General features: G+C 43.7%; 3 protein-coding genes across 3 annotated transcripts in view; 1 reads left to right on the top strand and 2 right to left on the bottom strand.

The window, feature by feature from the left end:
- The window catches only part of LOC140456988 (uncharacterized), an 86292-nt gene that overhangs the window by 23531 nt on the left and 47606 nt on the right, over window positions 1-15155 (bottom strand). The window lies entirely within an intron of this gene.
- Window positions 852-5664, bottom strand: LOC140456984 (uncharacterized). Its single transcript, XM_072550858.1, has 2 exons — window positions 5496-5664; window positions 852-4208 (listed from the first exon to the last, which is right to left on the bottom strand). The coding sequence occupies exon 2, from the start codon at window positions 3869-3871 to the stop codon at window positions 2609-2611; it is 1263 nt and encodes a 420-aa protein (XP_072406959.1). The 5' UTR covers window positions 3872-4208; window positions 5496-5664; the 3' UTR covers window positions 852-2608.
- LOC140456983 (uncharacterized) lies at window positions 5403-14341 on the top strand. The gene is made up of 4 exons (XM_072550857.1): window positions 5403-5514; window positions 5803-5977; window positions 7029-7144; window positions 8810-14341. The coding sequence occupies exon 4, from the start codon at window positions 8811-8813 to the stop codon at window positions 10110-10112; it is 1302 nt and encodes a 433-aa protein (XP_072406958.1). The 5' UTR covers window positions 5403-5514; window positions 5803-5977; window positions 7029-7144; window position 8810; the 3' UTR covers window positions 10113-14341.

The raw sequence follows: 15155 nt of genomic DNA, 5'->3' as shown, positions 1-15155 counted from the left end.
GTTGCAGACTGGCACATTCCAAGGTCCAAGACTACGTGTTGAGGGATGCGCTGAAGCTTGGGGCAGCTGCCGCCAAGGCGCGGTGGGGAAAGACCACCGTGTAAGATCGGCCTGCCTAAAGAAGAACAGGGGGCCCATGCGGACGTTTTCTTGGGCTCTGCTGATGCCTCAGCCAAATATATGTATAAGATTGAAAAATGCACAGACCTGTATATGACAAGGATAAATTCGAATCTGTGTTTGTAAATGTGGACATATGTATGGCATGACCAAATGTACAGACCATCAAATCATTTTATGAATAAAGTATATTTTTGAAATTAAAAAAAAAAGTCTCTCTCTGGTGTGAGTATGTTGGTGTGTCAGGAGGTGAATTTTCTGAGTGAATTCCTTTCCATACTTGGAGCAGGTAAATGGTCTCTGTGAGAGCGAGTGCGCTGGTGTGCGGTGAGATGAGATGGTCACCTGAACCCAGTTACACTGAGAACACCTGAGCCATCTATTGGCAGTGTGAACACATTGGTGTAACTTCAGCTCCTCAGGGCTTTTACAACTCTCCTAGAGTTCAAACAGTTGAAATGTCTCCCCTGAGTGTAACTCTTGTTTGTAAATCTATTGATCTCTCTGCCTATAAATTCTGTACCTGCGTGTTTCTCTTCACTTCTTTGATGAAGGAGCAGTGATCTGAAAGCTTGTGATTTCAAATAAATCTGTTGGACTATAACCTGACATTGTGTAACTTCTGACCTTCCACTTAACAGGGGTGAGCCTTCCTGTTAACTCTCTTTACAGGGTGTGAGGATTTACAGAAACTCCCACCTAACACAATGGTAAAGTCACACTTGGAAATGTGAAAGGAGGAAATCTTTTATGTTCTGAATGTGGGAAAAGATTTCAAACATCAGGGTAAATGGAGAAAATACCAGTGGTTCCACTGCACTAACAACTGAAAAGAGCTCAAGGCAGTTGCAGTCTGAGAAAACATCACATGATTCACAAAGCAGAGAAATGAACAAATGCTCTCTGTGTGGAGAATTAATCATTGAACCAGGAGAGACTGATGGATACCCACACTGTGGAGAAATTTTGGAAATGTATGGGGTTGTGGGAAAGGATTCAAAAACCAGTTTGAATTAGAAACTCATTAATTCAGTCACAATGGGGGAGGCCATTCATTTGTTTTGAGTGCATGAAGGGATTCACTCAGTCATCACACTAGCTACACCACTGAGTTCACACAGATAAGAGACCTTTTAAATATTCAAACTGCTGGAACTTCCATAAAAGTTCCAGGGAACTATGCTTCATCAACATGTTCACTCTGATGAAAGGCATTTGTGTGCACTCACTGTGGGACAGGGTTCAAGTGATTAACTGATCTCCCTACATACCAGTGAATTCACACCTGGTGAGAAAGTGCGTTCCTCTCCCAAGCGGGGGAAGGGATATACCACATCATCCTGCCTGCATATACACCCACAACTTCATTCTACAAAGAAGCTGTTCCCAGTCCTGATTGTGGATGGGGATTCACTAATTCACCTGCACTGCTGATTCACCAGCCAATTCACACTGGGGAGAGGCCATTCACCTGCTCTGAATGTAGGAAAGGATTAATCGGTCAGCTATCTTGCTGAGACACCAGCAGGTTCACACTGAGGAGAGGCTGTTTACCCACTCAGAGTGGAAAAGGATCCACTCAGTCAGCAACCCCCTCCCCCTTGCGCTCTTGTGCTGCTCTGCAAATCATTGTACCCTGTTTAAAAGCACACATCCACTTGGTTTTGACCAAGAGCCCAATGGGTGAACATGGCCATGAGAATAACCAAAGGTGTAAGAGCAAGAATGATGTTCAAACAAACAGTCAGTACTAATACAATGGACTGAATGGCATCCTTCTATACCATAACAACTCTGTCATACAAAAGTGTCAGATCTGAAATAATCTGGAGTAATTATGTGGTATTAATGTTCAGTGGTTTCAACCTCATCTCTGTCTCAGAATGTTGAGAGTTCAAACATCCCATCTGGACTCTTCTCTGTAAAAATCACAGCTGATATACTGGTGCAGGACTGAGGGAGCACTGCACGATCAGTGATCCTGTCTTTGGGAGGAAATCTTTAGCTGAAGCGCCACATCTGTCCTCACAGGTGGACTTAAAAGATCCCATGAAGTTATTTCAAAGAGGAGGAGAACAGATCTCTCAGTTTTACTATTTAATATGCATCCCTTAATAATCATTCCTGAAAGAGTGTCTGTCATAGCCATGTTTCTGTTGTCAACTCTGCTCTCCAAACAAGCTACCTGACCTTCTGAGTATTTCCAGATTCTTATTTCTGTTTCTAAGAGTTTGTGCACACAATTTAGCTGCTGTACCTCCAACAACAGTGGCTGCACTTCACAAGGGCTTCAGGTTAGTAATGGTGTATCTCTCAGTCTCCTCTAATTGGAGAGAAATCAGGGACACAAACTCTGTATCTTATGTGATTAATAGCAGGACAATTAAACAAAGATCCAATTAAATAGAACATTCACATCCACTAAAGTAAACCCCAAACATCAGAGTAAAGATGGTTCAGTCCTGGGTGTAGTAACAGCAGAATATAATCACATATGACCTCGCTGGTGTCTCAGACGTGTGGATGAATCATTGAATCCTTTACCACACACAGAACAGGTGAATGGTCTCTCTGCAGAATGTGTTTGCTGGTGTTTCATCAAATCATTGCTGCTTCTAAAGCTCTTCTCACACTCACAACATTTAAATGGTCTCTCATCGGTGTGAACAAGTCCGTGTCTGCTGAGATTGGAGGACCGAGTGAATCCCTTCCCACACACAGAGCAGGTAAAAGGTTTCTCCCCAGTGTGAATACGCTGGTGCTCACTCAGTACAGATGACCGAGTGAATCCCTTCCCACACTCTGTGCAGGTGTATGGTCTCTCTCTCGTGTGACCACGCTGGTGTATCAGAAGCTGTGCTGATTTAATAAATCCCTTCCCACACACCGAGCAGATGAATGGTCTCTCTCCAGTGTGAACATGCCTGTGATAAGTGAGGTGGGAAGAACAAGTGAATCCCTTCCCACATATGGAGCAGGTGAATGGTTTCTCCCCACTATGAACACGTTGATGTTTAGTGAGGCTGGATAACTGACTGAAGCTCTTTCCACACTGAGAGCAGATGAATGGTCTCTCTCCAGTATGAGATGGCTTATGCGACCTTAGGCTGGATGATGATGTGAATCCCCTCCCACATACAGAGCAGGTAAAAGGTCTCTCTCCAGTGTGAACTCGACAGTGTGACCTTAGGCTGGATGATGATGTGAATCCTCTCCCACACACAGAGCAGGTAAAAGGTCTCTCTCCAGTGTGAACTCGACTGTGTGACATTAGGATGGATGATGAAGTGAATCCCCTCCCACACACAGAGCAGATGAATGGTCTTTCTCCAGTGTGAACCCGATTGTGTAACATTAGGCTGGAGCGTGAAGTGTATGCCTTCCCACACACCGAGCAGATGAAGCTTCTCTCCCCGTGGTGAAGACGTTTGTGTGACATTAGGCTGGATCCCCAAGTGAATTCCTTCCCACATGTGGAACAGCTGAATGATTTCTCCCCTGTGTGAACAGGTCGATGTTGAATTAGACCTTTTGAACTTTTAAAGCTTTTCCCACAGTCAGAGCATTTAAAAGGTCTCTTGTCACTGTGAACCCACTGGTGTGACACGAGGCTGGATGAGCGAGCAAATCCCTTCCCACACACGGAGCACATGAATGGTCTCTCCCCAGAGTGTCTGCGTCGATGAGCTTCCAGTTGGCCTGGATATTTGTATTCCTTCCCACAATCCACACATTTCCACGGTTTTTCCATGGTGCTGATCGTTTGGCATCTCTCCAAGTTGGATGAACTGTTGAATCCTTGTTCATAAATGCAATGTGTGCACAATTTCTCTGCTCTGTGGATATTTTTTCAGATTGGTAACTGGATGATGTTAAATAATTTTTGCAGTTAGTTCACTAGAACATTCACACTTAGGTGTGTTTGCGTGTTGGCACTTTACAACCCACACTGATGTTTGAAACCTTTTCCCACAGACATACCAGGTAATCGTGTTCCCTTCCAGTCACAGTGAATTGAATGGCACTGTTAGATCTTGATATTGTGTTCAACTTGACTTCCCATCTTCAATGTCTTTCTTTCTATTGCTCTGTGAAATGATTTACAAACATTATGATTGTCTGTACATAGTAAAATCTCAGAACAAACAAATCCAATTTCTGAGAAACATTCTTTCTCTATTGCAATCCCTCCTAACATATGATCCATAATACAAGAGTGAAAACCACTCCTACACACAAAAGGACCATTCCTGATTAAACCAGATTGATGTCCCCAGTGTCGCTGAGACATTGGGTACCCTGAGATGCCAACTTGTTGTGGGAGGTACATAGCCCACAGGGGGACACCACAAGCTCCCTGTCCTCACACAAGAGAGATGATACCCTTTGCTGCTACTGTGCATCAATGGTGAAGAAAGTGAATGGTGAAGGTGATGGGTAACCAACAGGGCTGTTTTGTCCCACATGGTGTCAAGCTTCTTGAGTGTTGTTAAAGCTGCATCCATTCACGTAAGTGGAGAGCAATTCATATCATACCTGACTTATGTTTTGCAAATGGTGGACAGATGTTGGATAGTTACAAAGTGAATTTCTCGCTGCAAGATCTCTAGCCTCTCCCCTGTTCTTGCAGCAACTGTATTTATATGGTCAGTCTGGTCAATGGTAACCTCCAGGATGCTGATAGTCAAGAATTCAACAATGGTAATGCCACTGAATGTTAAGGAGTGATACTCAAATTCTCTATTGTTGAAGATGGTCATTGCCAGACACAAATGTGACATGCATGTTACTTGCCACTTATGCTGATCTTGGAAGCTTCACACATGCACTATCTCAGTATCTGAGCCATCACAAATGATGCAATCATCTGTCAACATCGGAAGGGAAAGTTATTGATGAAGCAGCTCTACCCTGAGGAACATTACACTGGCTAAGAAAGTCTGGATTCTTAAGTTAAACCTGCACCAGAGATGTGGTCATAACACATCAGAACAGGTTCGCTAAAAAAAATCCCATCCAGTGAAATCCTGGGATTAATGTGGACTTCTGTTTGTTGCAAATATAACATGCGGGTGAAGTTACAGAAAAGGCTATCGCCAAGGAAGCTGCACCTCCTGGGTTCTGAAGAAGATGCACAATAGAATGGAATCGTTAACTCTGTCGTTTCTGTGTCTCTGTCGCACCACAGATGCTGTCAGACCTGCTGAGTTCCTCCAGCACTTTCTGGTTTAATCTCAGATTTCCAGCATCTGCAAGATTCATTCTCAGGCCCCGCCCTGGACTGTGACGTTATGCGCCTTGTATCATCGCCAAGATGGCGTCCGTTCACCTCGGACCGTTCCTGGATAAAAGACTCGAAACTGCAAAGAACTAACCTGCAGCTTCTCTTACAAGGTGCTCGCCTCTCGCTGCTTGCCTTTATAAACCCTGTCTATCCATTGTCCGTATCCACCATTCCCTCCGGCTCCCCGACCTTGCCGTTTCGAAAAGAGCGTCTCCGCTGTCGGTGTCGGTTCCAATGCACGGATCGAGCCAGTAGTGCGCACGCGTCCCGTTCCTGATGTGGAGAAAGAGGACCTTCAACACCGCACGGGATGCTGGGTATTTAACGCGCCATTCAAATCAATTGTCATTGAAGATTGATTCTACTTTTCAATATTTTTCTCTTTCTTTCATTTCAAGCCTTCTGCTGTCGAAATATTCTTTGGAAGAACAATATTGGCGGCCGGAAAGACGTCCTGACCTAAGGACACATCCATCAAACTCTCAACCCCCCTCTCTACAAGTAGGAGAAAGTGAGGACTTCAGATGCTGGAGAAGTCAGGGTCGAAAAGTGTGTCGCTGAAAAGCACAGCAGGTCAGGCAGCATTCGAGGAGCAGGAGAGTCAACATTTCAGGCATAAATCCTTCTTCAGGAATGTGGAGGGGGATGAGATAAATAGATGGGGCTAGTGAGAAGATGGGAGATGAGATGAGATGAGATTATCTGCAGTGGGAAATAGGCCCTTCAGCCCAACAAGTCCACACCGACCCTTCGAAGAGTAACCTACACAGACCCATTTCATCTGACTAATGCACTATGGGCAATTTAGCATGGTCAATTTACCTAACCTATACTAATTTGGATTGTGGGAGGAAACCGGAGCACCTGAAGGAAACCCATGCAGATGCAGGGAGAATGTGCCACACAGATCCACACAGACAGTCACATGAGGTGGGAATCGAACCCAGGTTCTTGGCACTGTGAGGCAGCAGTGCTAGCCACCACGCCACCACAGGTGGATGCAGATAGGGTGTCCCTAGTGCTGTGAGGCAGCAGTGCTAGCCACCATAGGTGGATGCAAGTGGGGGGGTAATTGTAGTAGGTCGATGGGGAGGGAGAAGCACATAGGTGAAAATAAAGATGGTCACGTATAAAGCACAGGTCAAAAGGGCAGTGCCAAATTGGAGAGTTGGATTTGGGATGAGGTTGGTGGAGGGGAGATTTGGAAACTAGTGAAATCGATATTCATGCTGTGTGGTTGAAGGGTCCCAAGGCGGAAGAGGAGGCATCCTTCCTTCAATTGGTGTGTGCCTTTGATTTGGCAGTGCAGGTAACCCTGGACTTGCATGTCCTTGGGGGAGTGGGTGGGGGAGTTGAAGTGGTCAGCTACAGGGCAGTGGGTGTTTGGTGCGAGTGTCCCAGAGATGTTCTCTGAAATGCTCCATGAGTTGACGTCCACTCTCTACAACATAACCTTGTAATTTAAATACCTCATCCCTCAAATTATGTTGTAAGTTCCCTTCCTGAACTGATGGTGATGGATTTTGGAGATCCTTTAACAGATACTAAGATCATGAGAAATGTTTGCCTCTTCTGAATTTCTTCCTTGACTGATACTTATTTCTTTCGTCACCTCATTTTACAGAGAAGTGGAAGACATGAAATTTCTGAACATTTTCTTTGAATCCAGTTCTGCTGTCTTCTCAGCTGCAAGATCCAGCAGGAGATTTTACATTTAATCACGATAAAATCTTTCCAAAGGTGAGTATTATTGAGCATTCATCTACGATTCAATGCTGATCTTGGTGTGCAGTTTTTCACGTGTGTGAGGCTGGTGTGAGCTGTTTGAAGTGGATCTGAATATATGTCCATCTATTGCTCTGTTTTATCCCTGTCTTGCCTGATCACTTCTTTGCCGTTGTCTAACCTCCTCTACCTTTAAAAATTAGTGTTTTTAACCCCATGTGATAGTTTATCATGATTTCTTCTGATCATATCTAAATGAGAATTCCATCACTACATCCACCCATTTAGGGTGGCGTGGTGGCTCAGTGGTTAGCACTGCTGGCTCACAGCACCAGGGACCCGGGTTCGATTCCAGCATGTCTGTGTGGAGTTTGCACATTCTCCCTGTGTCTGTGTGGGCTTTCTCCCACAAGGCAAAGATGTGCAGGTTAGGTGAATTGACAATGTTAAATTGCCCATAGTGCGCAGGGATGTGCAGGTTAGATACATTGGTCAGGGTTAAATGTGGAGTAATAGAGGAGTGGGTCTGGGTGGATTACTGTTCGGAGAGTCAGTGTGGACTTAGAGACATAGAGATGTACAGCATGGAAACTGACCCTTCGGTCTAACCCATCCATGCCGACCAAATATCCCAACCCAATCTAGTCCCAACTGCCAGCACCCGGCCCGTATCCCTCCAAACCCTTCCTATTCGTATACCCATCCAAATGCCTCTTAAATGTTGCAATTGTACCAGCCTCCACCACTCCCCCTGGCAGCTCATTCCATACACACACCACCCTCTACGTGAAAACGTTGCCCCTTAGGTCTCTTTTATATCTTTTCCCTCTCACCCTAAACCTATGCCCTCTAGTTCTGGACTCCCTGACCCCAGGGAAAAGACTTTGTCTATTTATCGTATCCCTGCCCCTCATAATTTTGTAAACCTCTATAATTTTGTAAACCTCAGCCTCCGACGCTTCAGGGAAAACGGCCCCAGCCTGTTCAGCCTCTGCCTATAGCTCAAATTCTCCAATCCTGGCAACATCCTTGTAAATCTTTTCTGAACCCTTTCAAGTTTCACAACATCTTTCCGATAGGAAGGAGACCAGAATTGCATGAAATATTCCACCAGTGGCCTAACCAATGTCCTGTACAGCCGCAACATGACCTCCCAATTCCTTTACTCAATACTCTGACCAATTGTTGGGCTGAAGGGCCTGTTTCCACACTGTAGGGCTTCTAATATTTCTAATATCCAGTAACTATGTGCTGCTGATTTATCTCACTCCCACACACGTGGCTTCCCTTTCTTTTGCACAGGCCTTACTCACAAACAGCCCTCTCACTCTTCTATGCTCCTGCTTGCTTCTATTCTTTGCGCTCCCTCTTTCTCCCACCTTGCATACTCTTTTCCCTTCCCCAGTCTTACTCTCCAGCCATGTTTTCTCTCTCTCACTCTCTTCATTTCTGTCCTCCCTTACAGGCCAGAGTCTTGTGTCGATCCTGACCAGATGGCAGTTACCCTTCCCTGGTGGACATTCATAACGGGTTCACGTATTGCATTGATTCAGCAGTTTACATTCCCACTTTTTCTGAGAGCCCCATTCCTATAAGTTACCAGTTTCATTGAGATCAATTTCTAATTTCCTGTTTTGTGCATTCTGTCTTCCTTTTTTCTGTTTTAAATCAATCTCACAGGATGTTAGAAGGGGAAGATTTGCAGTTGGGAAATTCAAGCCAAACATCAAATCAGGATATGATGGATTTGCTCAGTTTGTCACAACCTGAATATCAGCAGATATTGAACATGGAAGAAAAAGAATCCATTTATATCTGGGAAAAAGCACATTTGTGTTCCTTGTGTGGACACGGCCTCAAACAATCTTCTGGCCTGAAGAACCACAAGTGCACTCACACTGGGAAGAAAAGGTGGCAATGTGGGGATTGTGGCAAAGGATGCAGGTGCCCATCTGAGCTGGAAATTCACCAACACAGCCACACAGGGGCAAGGCCATTCACCTGCTCGAAGTGTGGTAAAGGATTCATGCAGCCATCCACCCTACTCACACACCAACGGGTTCACACTCAGGAGAGGCCTTTTCAATGCCCAGATTGTGGGAAGTGCTATAAAAGTTCCAGCAATCTAATGTCCCATCAACGTGTTCACACTGATGAGAGGCCGTTTAAATGCCCAAACTGCAGGAAGTGTTTTAAAAGTTCTGGCGAACTTACGGCTCATCAACGTGTTCATACTGATGAGAGACCCTTTAAATGTTCAGAGTGTGCAAAATGCTACAAAAGTTCTGGCGAGCTGATACGTCATGAACGTGTTCACAATGATGGGAGACCTTTCAAGTGCACAGACTGTGCAAAGTGTTATAAATGTTCTGGGGAACTAATGCGTCATCAACGTGTTCACACTAATGAGAGACCTTTTAGCTGTGCAGATTGTGGGAAGTGTTATAAGAGTTCTTGGGAACTGATGTACCACCAACGAGTTCACACTGATGAGAGACCTTTTAAATGTCCAGATTGTGGGACATGCTATAAAAGTTCTGGGGAAGTGATGCGTCATCAACGAGTTCACACTGACGAGAGGCCTTTTAACTGCCCAGAGTGTGGGAAATCCTATAAAAGTTCTGGGGGACTTCAGTACCATCAACATGTTCATGCTGACAAAAGATCTTTTCACTGCACAGACTGCGGGAAGTGCTTTAAAACCTCCGGAGAACTAATAGTCCATCAACGTATTCACACTGAGGAGAGACCATTCAGATGCTGTCACTGTGGGGCTAGGTTCAGGTGGTCATCTGACCTCACTGTACATCAAAGAGTTCACACTGGGGAGAGACCATTCTCCTGCATGAAATGTGGGAAGAGATTCATACAGTCATCCCATCTGCTGAGACACCAACGTGTTCACTCTGAGGGGAGACCAATCAACAGCACTAAATCTGGAAAGAGATTCACTGAAACATCTGCTCTGCAGACCCACCAGTGAATTCACACATAGGAGAGGCCTCTTAAAGACCCAGGCTGCAGGTCATGCTGTAAATGGTTGTGTGAACTGATTATGTCATCCACAAGAGTCTGAGTCTGACTGGGGAAAAGGATGGAAACATCAATTGAAAGACTGAGAATGAGGTGAATGGAATAAGAGGGAAGAAATAAATCAGCAGGAATTGGACTGAATGGCCTGTCTGCTCATTTCATGTTCCAAGTATTTCAGTTTAACCTCCTTTTACAGGATATTTTTGTGTTGTATTTCCAAATCAGAATCAACACATCAAGGTCTGACAGAGTGACCCAATTCAACAGGACCTGAACATTACTGACACCTCTGAATGTGGAAGGTGAAACACTGTCTGTGAGAGGAGATTTTAAACATTAGTGTGACTGCAAAACCACCAAGACACACACAAGTGTGAGAGTGTTCCAGTGCACTGACTGTGGAAACAGCATTAACTATGCAGCCTGAAAAATAATTACACCCACCACAACGGAGAGAGACTGTCCATGTGTTCTGTCTGTGCAGATCAGTTTCAGTCAGACATTGAACCTGGAATGACTTAAGGAGAGCAACACCACGGAGAAACCATGGGAATGTGGGGATGATGGGAAAGGATTCCGTTAATCCTCAAAATTGGAAACTCATCAAGCAATCACAATGGAGAGGCTGCTCGGTGTGTGCGAAGCAATTCACTCAGTCATTGAGCCTGTACATACACCAGCACATTCACACCGGGAAGAGGCCATTCACCAGCTCCATGTGTGGGCAGGGATTTAATGTTTTATCAACCCTTTGGACTCATGAGCAGATTCAGTCTGATGAGAGACCCTTTAAATGTTCTGACTGTGAGAAGAGCTTTAAAAGCGGCTAGGATATATTGATACATCAACATAGATGTATCAACACACTGGGGAGGAGACCATTCACCTGCAAAGTGTGTGGGAAAGGATTCATTCAATCATTCCACCTCCTGACCCACCAACTTATTCATATTGAAGAGAGATATTTTAAATGTTCTGACTGCAAGAAGACCTTTAAACGTAGAAAGGATGTACTGAACCACTAACGCATTCTAACTGGGGAGAAACCATAATCTCTTTGTGTGTGGGAAATCTATTATAAGATGAGATTAGATTCCCTACAATGTGGAAACAGGCCATTTGGCCCAACAAGTTCAAACCGACCCCTCCGAAGAGTAACCCATCCAGACCAATTTTCCTACATTTACCCCTGACTAATGCATCTAACACTGTGGGCAATTTAGCATCGCACATCTTTGGATTGTGTGAAGAAACCCATGCAGATGCAAGGAGAATGTGCAAACTCCACACAGACAGTTGCCCAAGGCAGGAATCGAACCTGTGTCCCTGGCGGTGTGAGGCAGCAGTGCTAACCGCTGAGCCACTGTGCGACATAAGGGAATTCAGATTGGGCAGGGATTCACTAGTTCATCCTATCTTCTGACACATCATTTTGTTCACACTGATGAGAGATCTTTTGGATGTCTTGACTGTGAGAAGAAATTTAAAAGCAGAAAGCATTTTCTTAAACACCATGACACCCACACTGAGAAGAAGCCATTCCTTTGCTTTGTGTCTGGGAAAGGATTCACTCTATTATCCCACCTGCTGAGGCACCATCAAGTTCACACTGGGAAAAGGCCATTCTCCTGTGCTGAGTGTGAGCAGGAATTTGTTGATTCATCTGATTTTCTGATCCACCAGTGAGTTCATACTGGGGAGAGACTGCTCCCTGTGTGGCAAGTGATTCACTCAGTCTTCCGATTTCACAGAACACCAACTTGTTCACATTGACAGCAGACCTTTTCAATATTGTGACTGTGAGAATAGGTTTAAAAGTAAACAGTATCAGCTGAAACATCAAAAAATTCACTTGAGGTTGGGAGCGTACATCTGGTTTGTGTGCAGGAAAGGATTCACTCAGTCTCACATCCTCCTGACACACCAGCAACTTCACCTGCAAGAGCAGCAATTGGATTCTACTAAGAATGCTGCTGTGACCTATCGTCGGGACTGAGCCTTATCTGACTGCCCATTTCCGATGGGGCTCCACAGTTTCTTGGTAGAGGTCAAGGATCTAGATTTCAATGTAGGGGCCATAATGAGGAAGATTTATAAATATGACAGAAGTTGGCCATAAAATGGATAATGAGAAAGAAAGCTGCAGACTGCATGATGTCAATGGACTAGCCAAAAGGGCAGAAACATGGCCAATGGAATTCATTCTGGAGATAAGGAATCTGGGAGGGGAGGGGCTAACAGGGAAAGGGAATGTACAATAATTCATCGGAAACTGAGAAGTTTAGAGGAACAGTGAGCACATCGAATGATGTCCACAGATACCCGAAGATGGCTGGATGGGTACATAAAGAGGTTAGTGAGGGGTTTAGTTGAACCTAGAATATAAAAACATGGAGATTGTGCTGGAACTTTAGAAAATATGAGTTAAAACACAGCTGGAGTACCGAGGGCAGTTCTGTTCATCACATGAGTGAACTAGAAAGTGAACCTCTTTTAATTATCATAAAACTCAAGACATTTTGATATTTCAGTACAATCAGTGTTCAATTCATCAAATGTCACTGATAAAGATAAAGCTAACCTACAAAATGATTGTAATAGTGAGGACATCTGAATTGTAAGCAACTTAAAATCTGTAGTGTTTCAATAATCATGATAATTAAGAAAAATATTTTGGTTTACTTACTATAAAATGGTGACTTCTGTATAAGGGAAGAAGTTGGTTAGTGTGTAGCGAATGAATCTATCTTTATTTTAAACTGAAGTTTGTTTTGATTTAGTTCATAAATAAACATAGTGTAGGGAATCCCAGTCCCATGGACTGCACACGAGTTCCATATGGGAAAACCAGGATAATTACAGTCACAGAGTCATACAGCACTGAAACAGGCCTTTCAGCCCAAACTTACTCAAGTCAAACAGCTTTACGAAACTGAACTAGTTGCATTTGCCTGCGTTTGGCTTATATCTCTCTAACCCTTTCCTATCCATGTCCCTGTCTAAATGTCTTTTCAATGTTGTAATTGTGTCTTGCCTTTACCACTTCCTCTGGCAGCTCATTAAATATGTGCACTACCCTCTGTGTGAAAAGGTTACCCTTATTAAAGCTTTCTATCTCACCTCAAACCTGTGCCCTCTAATTCTGGACTCCTCTACTCTGGGAAAAAGTCATGGCTTATCTGTGTCCTTCATAATTTTATAAACCTCTGTAATATCACCCCTCAGCCTCCTATACTGCAGGGGAAAAAAAGTCCCAGACAATGCATCCTCTCTTTTTAACTCAAAGCATCCAGTCTTGGTAACATTCTAGTAACTCTTTTTTGCATGCTTTCCAGTTTAATGATATCCTACCTGTACCAGGGTAACCAGAATTGTACGCAGTGCTACAAATGTGGTGTCATCAATGTCTTGTACAGCTGTAACATGACATCTCAACTCCTGTACTCAGTGCTCTGACCACTGAAGGCAAGTATGCCAAATACCTTCTTCATCACCCTGTCTGCCAGGCACACAATTCTTGTTACTGACAAGAACACTCATTTGACGATAGCTAAAATATGACACTCCGTTCTGGCCCCACATTCCAGGATAGACGTGATCACACCAGGGAGGGTGCAGAGGAGATTGATGAGAGTGTTTCTAGAATTGGAGAATTATAGCTCTGATAAAAGGTTGGATAGGTTGAGGTTGTTTTCTGTGGAAGAGAAGCAGACTGAGGTGAGATTTAATTTAAGTGATAAGATAGGAGTCCAGACAGAGTGGATCGGAATGAGCTATTCATTAATAGCGAGGTTGGTAACTGGAGGTTTTAGATTTAAAATATTTCACAGAAAGAAGGGGGAAGGGAGGAATCATTTCACATAGAGATGGTGGGGAGTTGGAATTCTCTGTCTGATAGAGGCAGAAATCTCATTGTATTAAAATAAAAGGACACGGATACACTTAGAATGCAGAATATACAGCTTTATGTATAAAGATCAGTAAAATGGGATCAGCTTAGATAGTTCTATTTCAGCCACATAACCACAATGGACCAAGTGGCCTCCACCTGTGCCATAACTTTCAAATGTCTTTATTCTGACCTTTGGAGTTTTTTTTCTGATGATGTTTCTAACCTCTGAAATTGGACTGGAGTTTAATATTCTGGAGAAATGTCAAATAAATCAGGTTTGTTTCAAACATGTCAGTGTAGATTGTTTGAATCCTGAGTGTTTGTATTCATCTGGAGATTAGAAACAACAGTCTCGGGGGAGGATCATATGACAGCAACAGAACTTAAGCGTGGATATTTCCTTCCGAGTCACACTGAGAAGCACAAATAGCACTTTGATCTTTCTCGTCTCCTCTTCACTGACAGCAAAGCTCCAGTGTGAGTTTATTCTGCCGTGAAGAAGGAATGTGTCCCAGCCACTGTCTCCTATGGCTCAGAGCTCCTAGATATAGAACAGAATCTCTAGAGTCATAGGAAGAACAACATTGAATGCTGGAAATGTGCTTCAAGTCAGAGATGAGTAGAAAACCAATGTGTTCCTGACTGGAAGTGAATCTACAGGTTTTAAGTTTCTACTACATTGATAAAGCTGAAACTGTTTGGCAATCCAAGATGAGCTAGAAATTATACTTTACCAAGAGTGTGACCATGGAAGATGTTGACAAAATATTAAGTTTCATTTTTAAATACCCATATATTGATTGGTCAAGAGGGGGTCTAACAGCACCAAGATTGGTGTTGGCAAGTGTTCATTGCTAGAGTCTTATCTGAAACTGTTATCATGAATTTATCATTTTATAATGATGGAATACCAATATCCATTTTGTTTTTTCAGTTTTCCAGGATTGATTTTGTTTTTCTTTTTAATTAAATTTCTGCAGGTGGCACAGTGGTTAGCACTGCTGCCTCACAGCACAAGGAACCTAGATTCGATTCCAGCACTGTGTGACTGTCTGTGAGGAGATTGCACATTCTCCTTGTGTCTGCATGGGTTTCCTGCCA

The sequence above is a fragment of the Chiloscyllium punctatum genome, chromosome 31 (assembly GCF_047496795.1).
Source record: "Chiloscyllium punctatum isolate Juve2018m chromosome 31, sChiPun1.3, whole genome shotgun sequence".
Taxonomy (NCBI): Eukaryota; Metazoa; Chordata; class Chondrichthyes; order Orectolobiformes; family Hemiscylliidae; genus Chiloscyllium; species Chiloscyllium punctatum.
The sequence above is the reverse complement of the archived record's forward strand: the minus strand, read 5'-3'. Positions and strand labels throughout refer to the sequence as shown.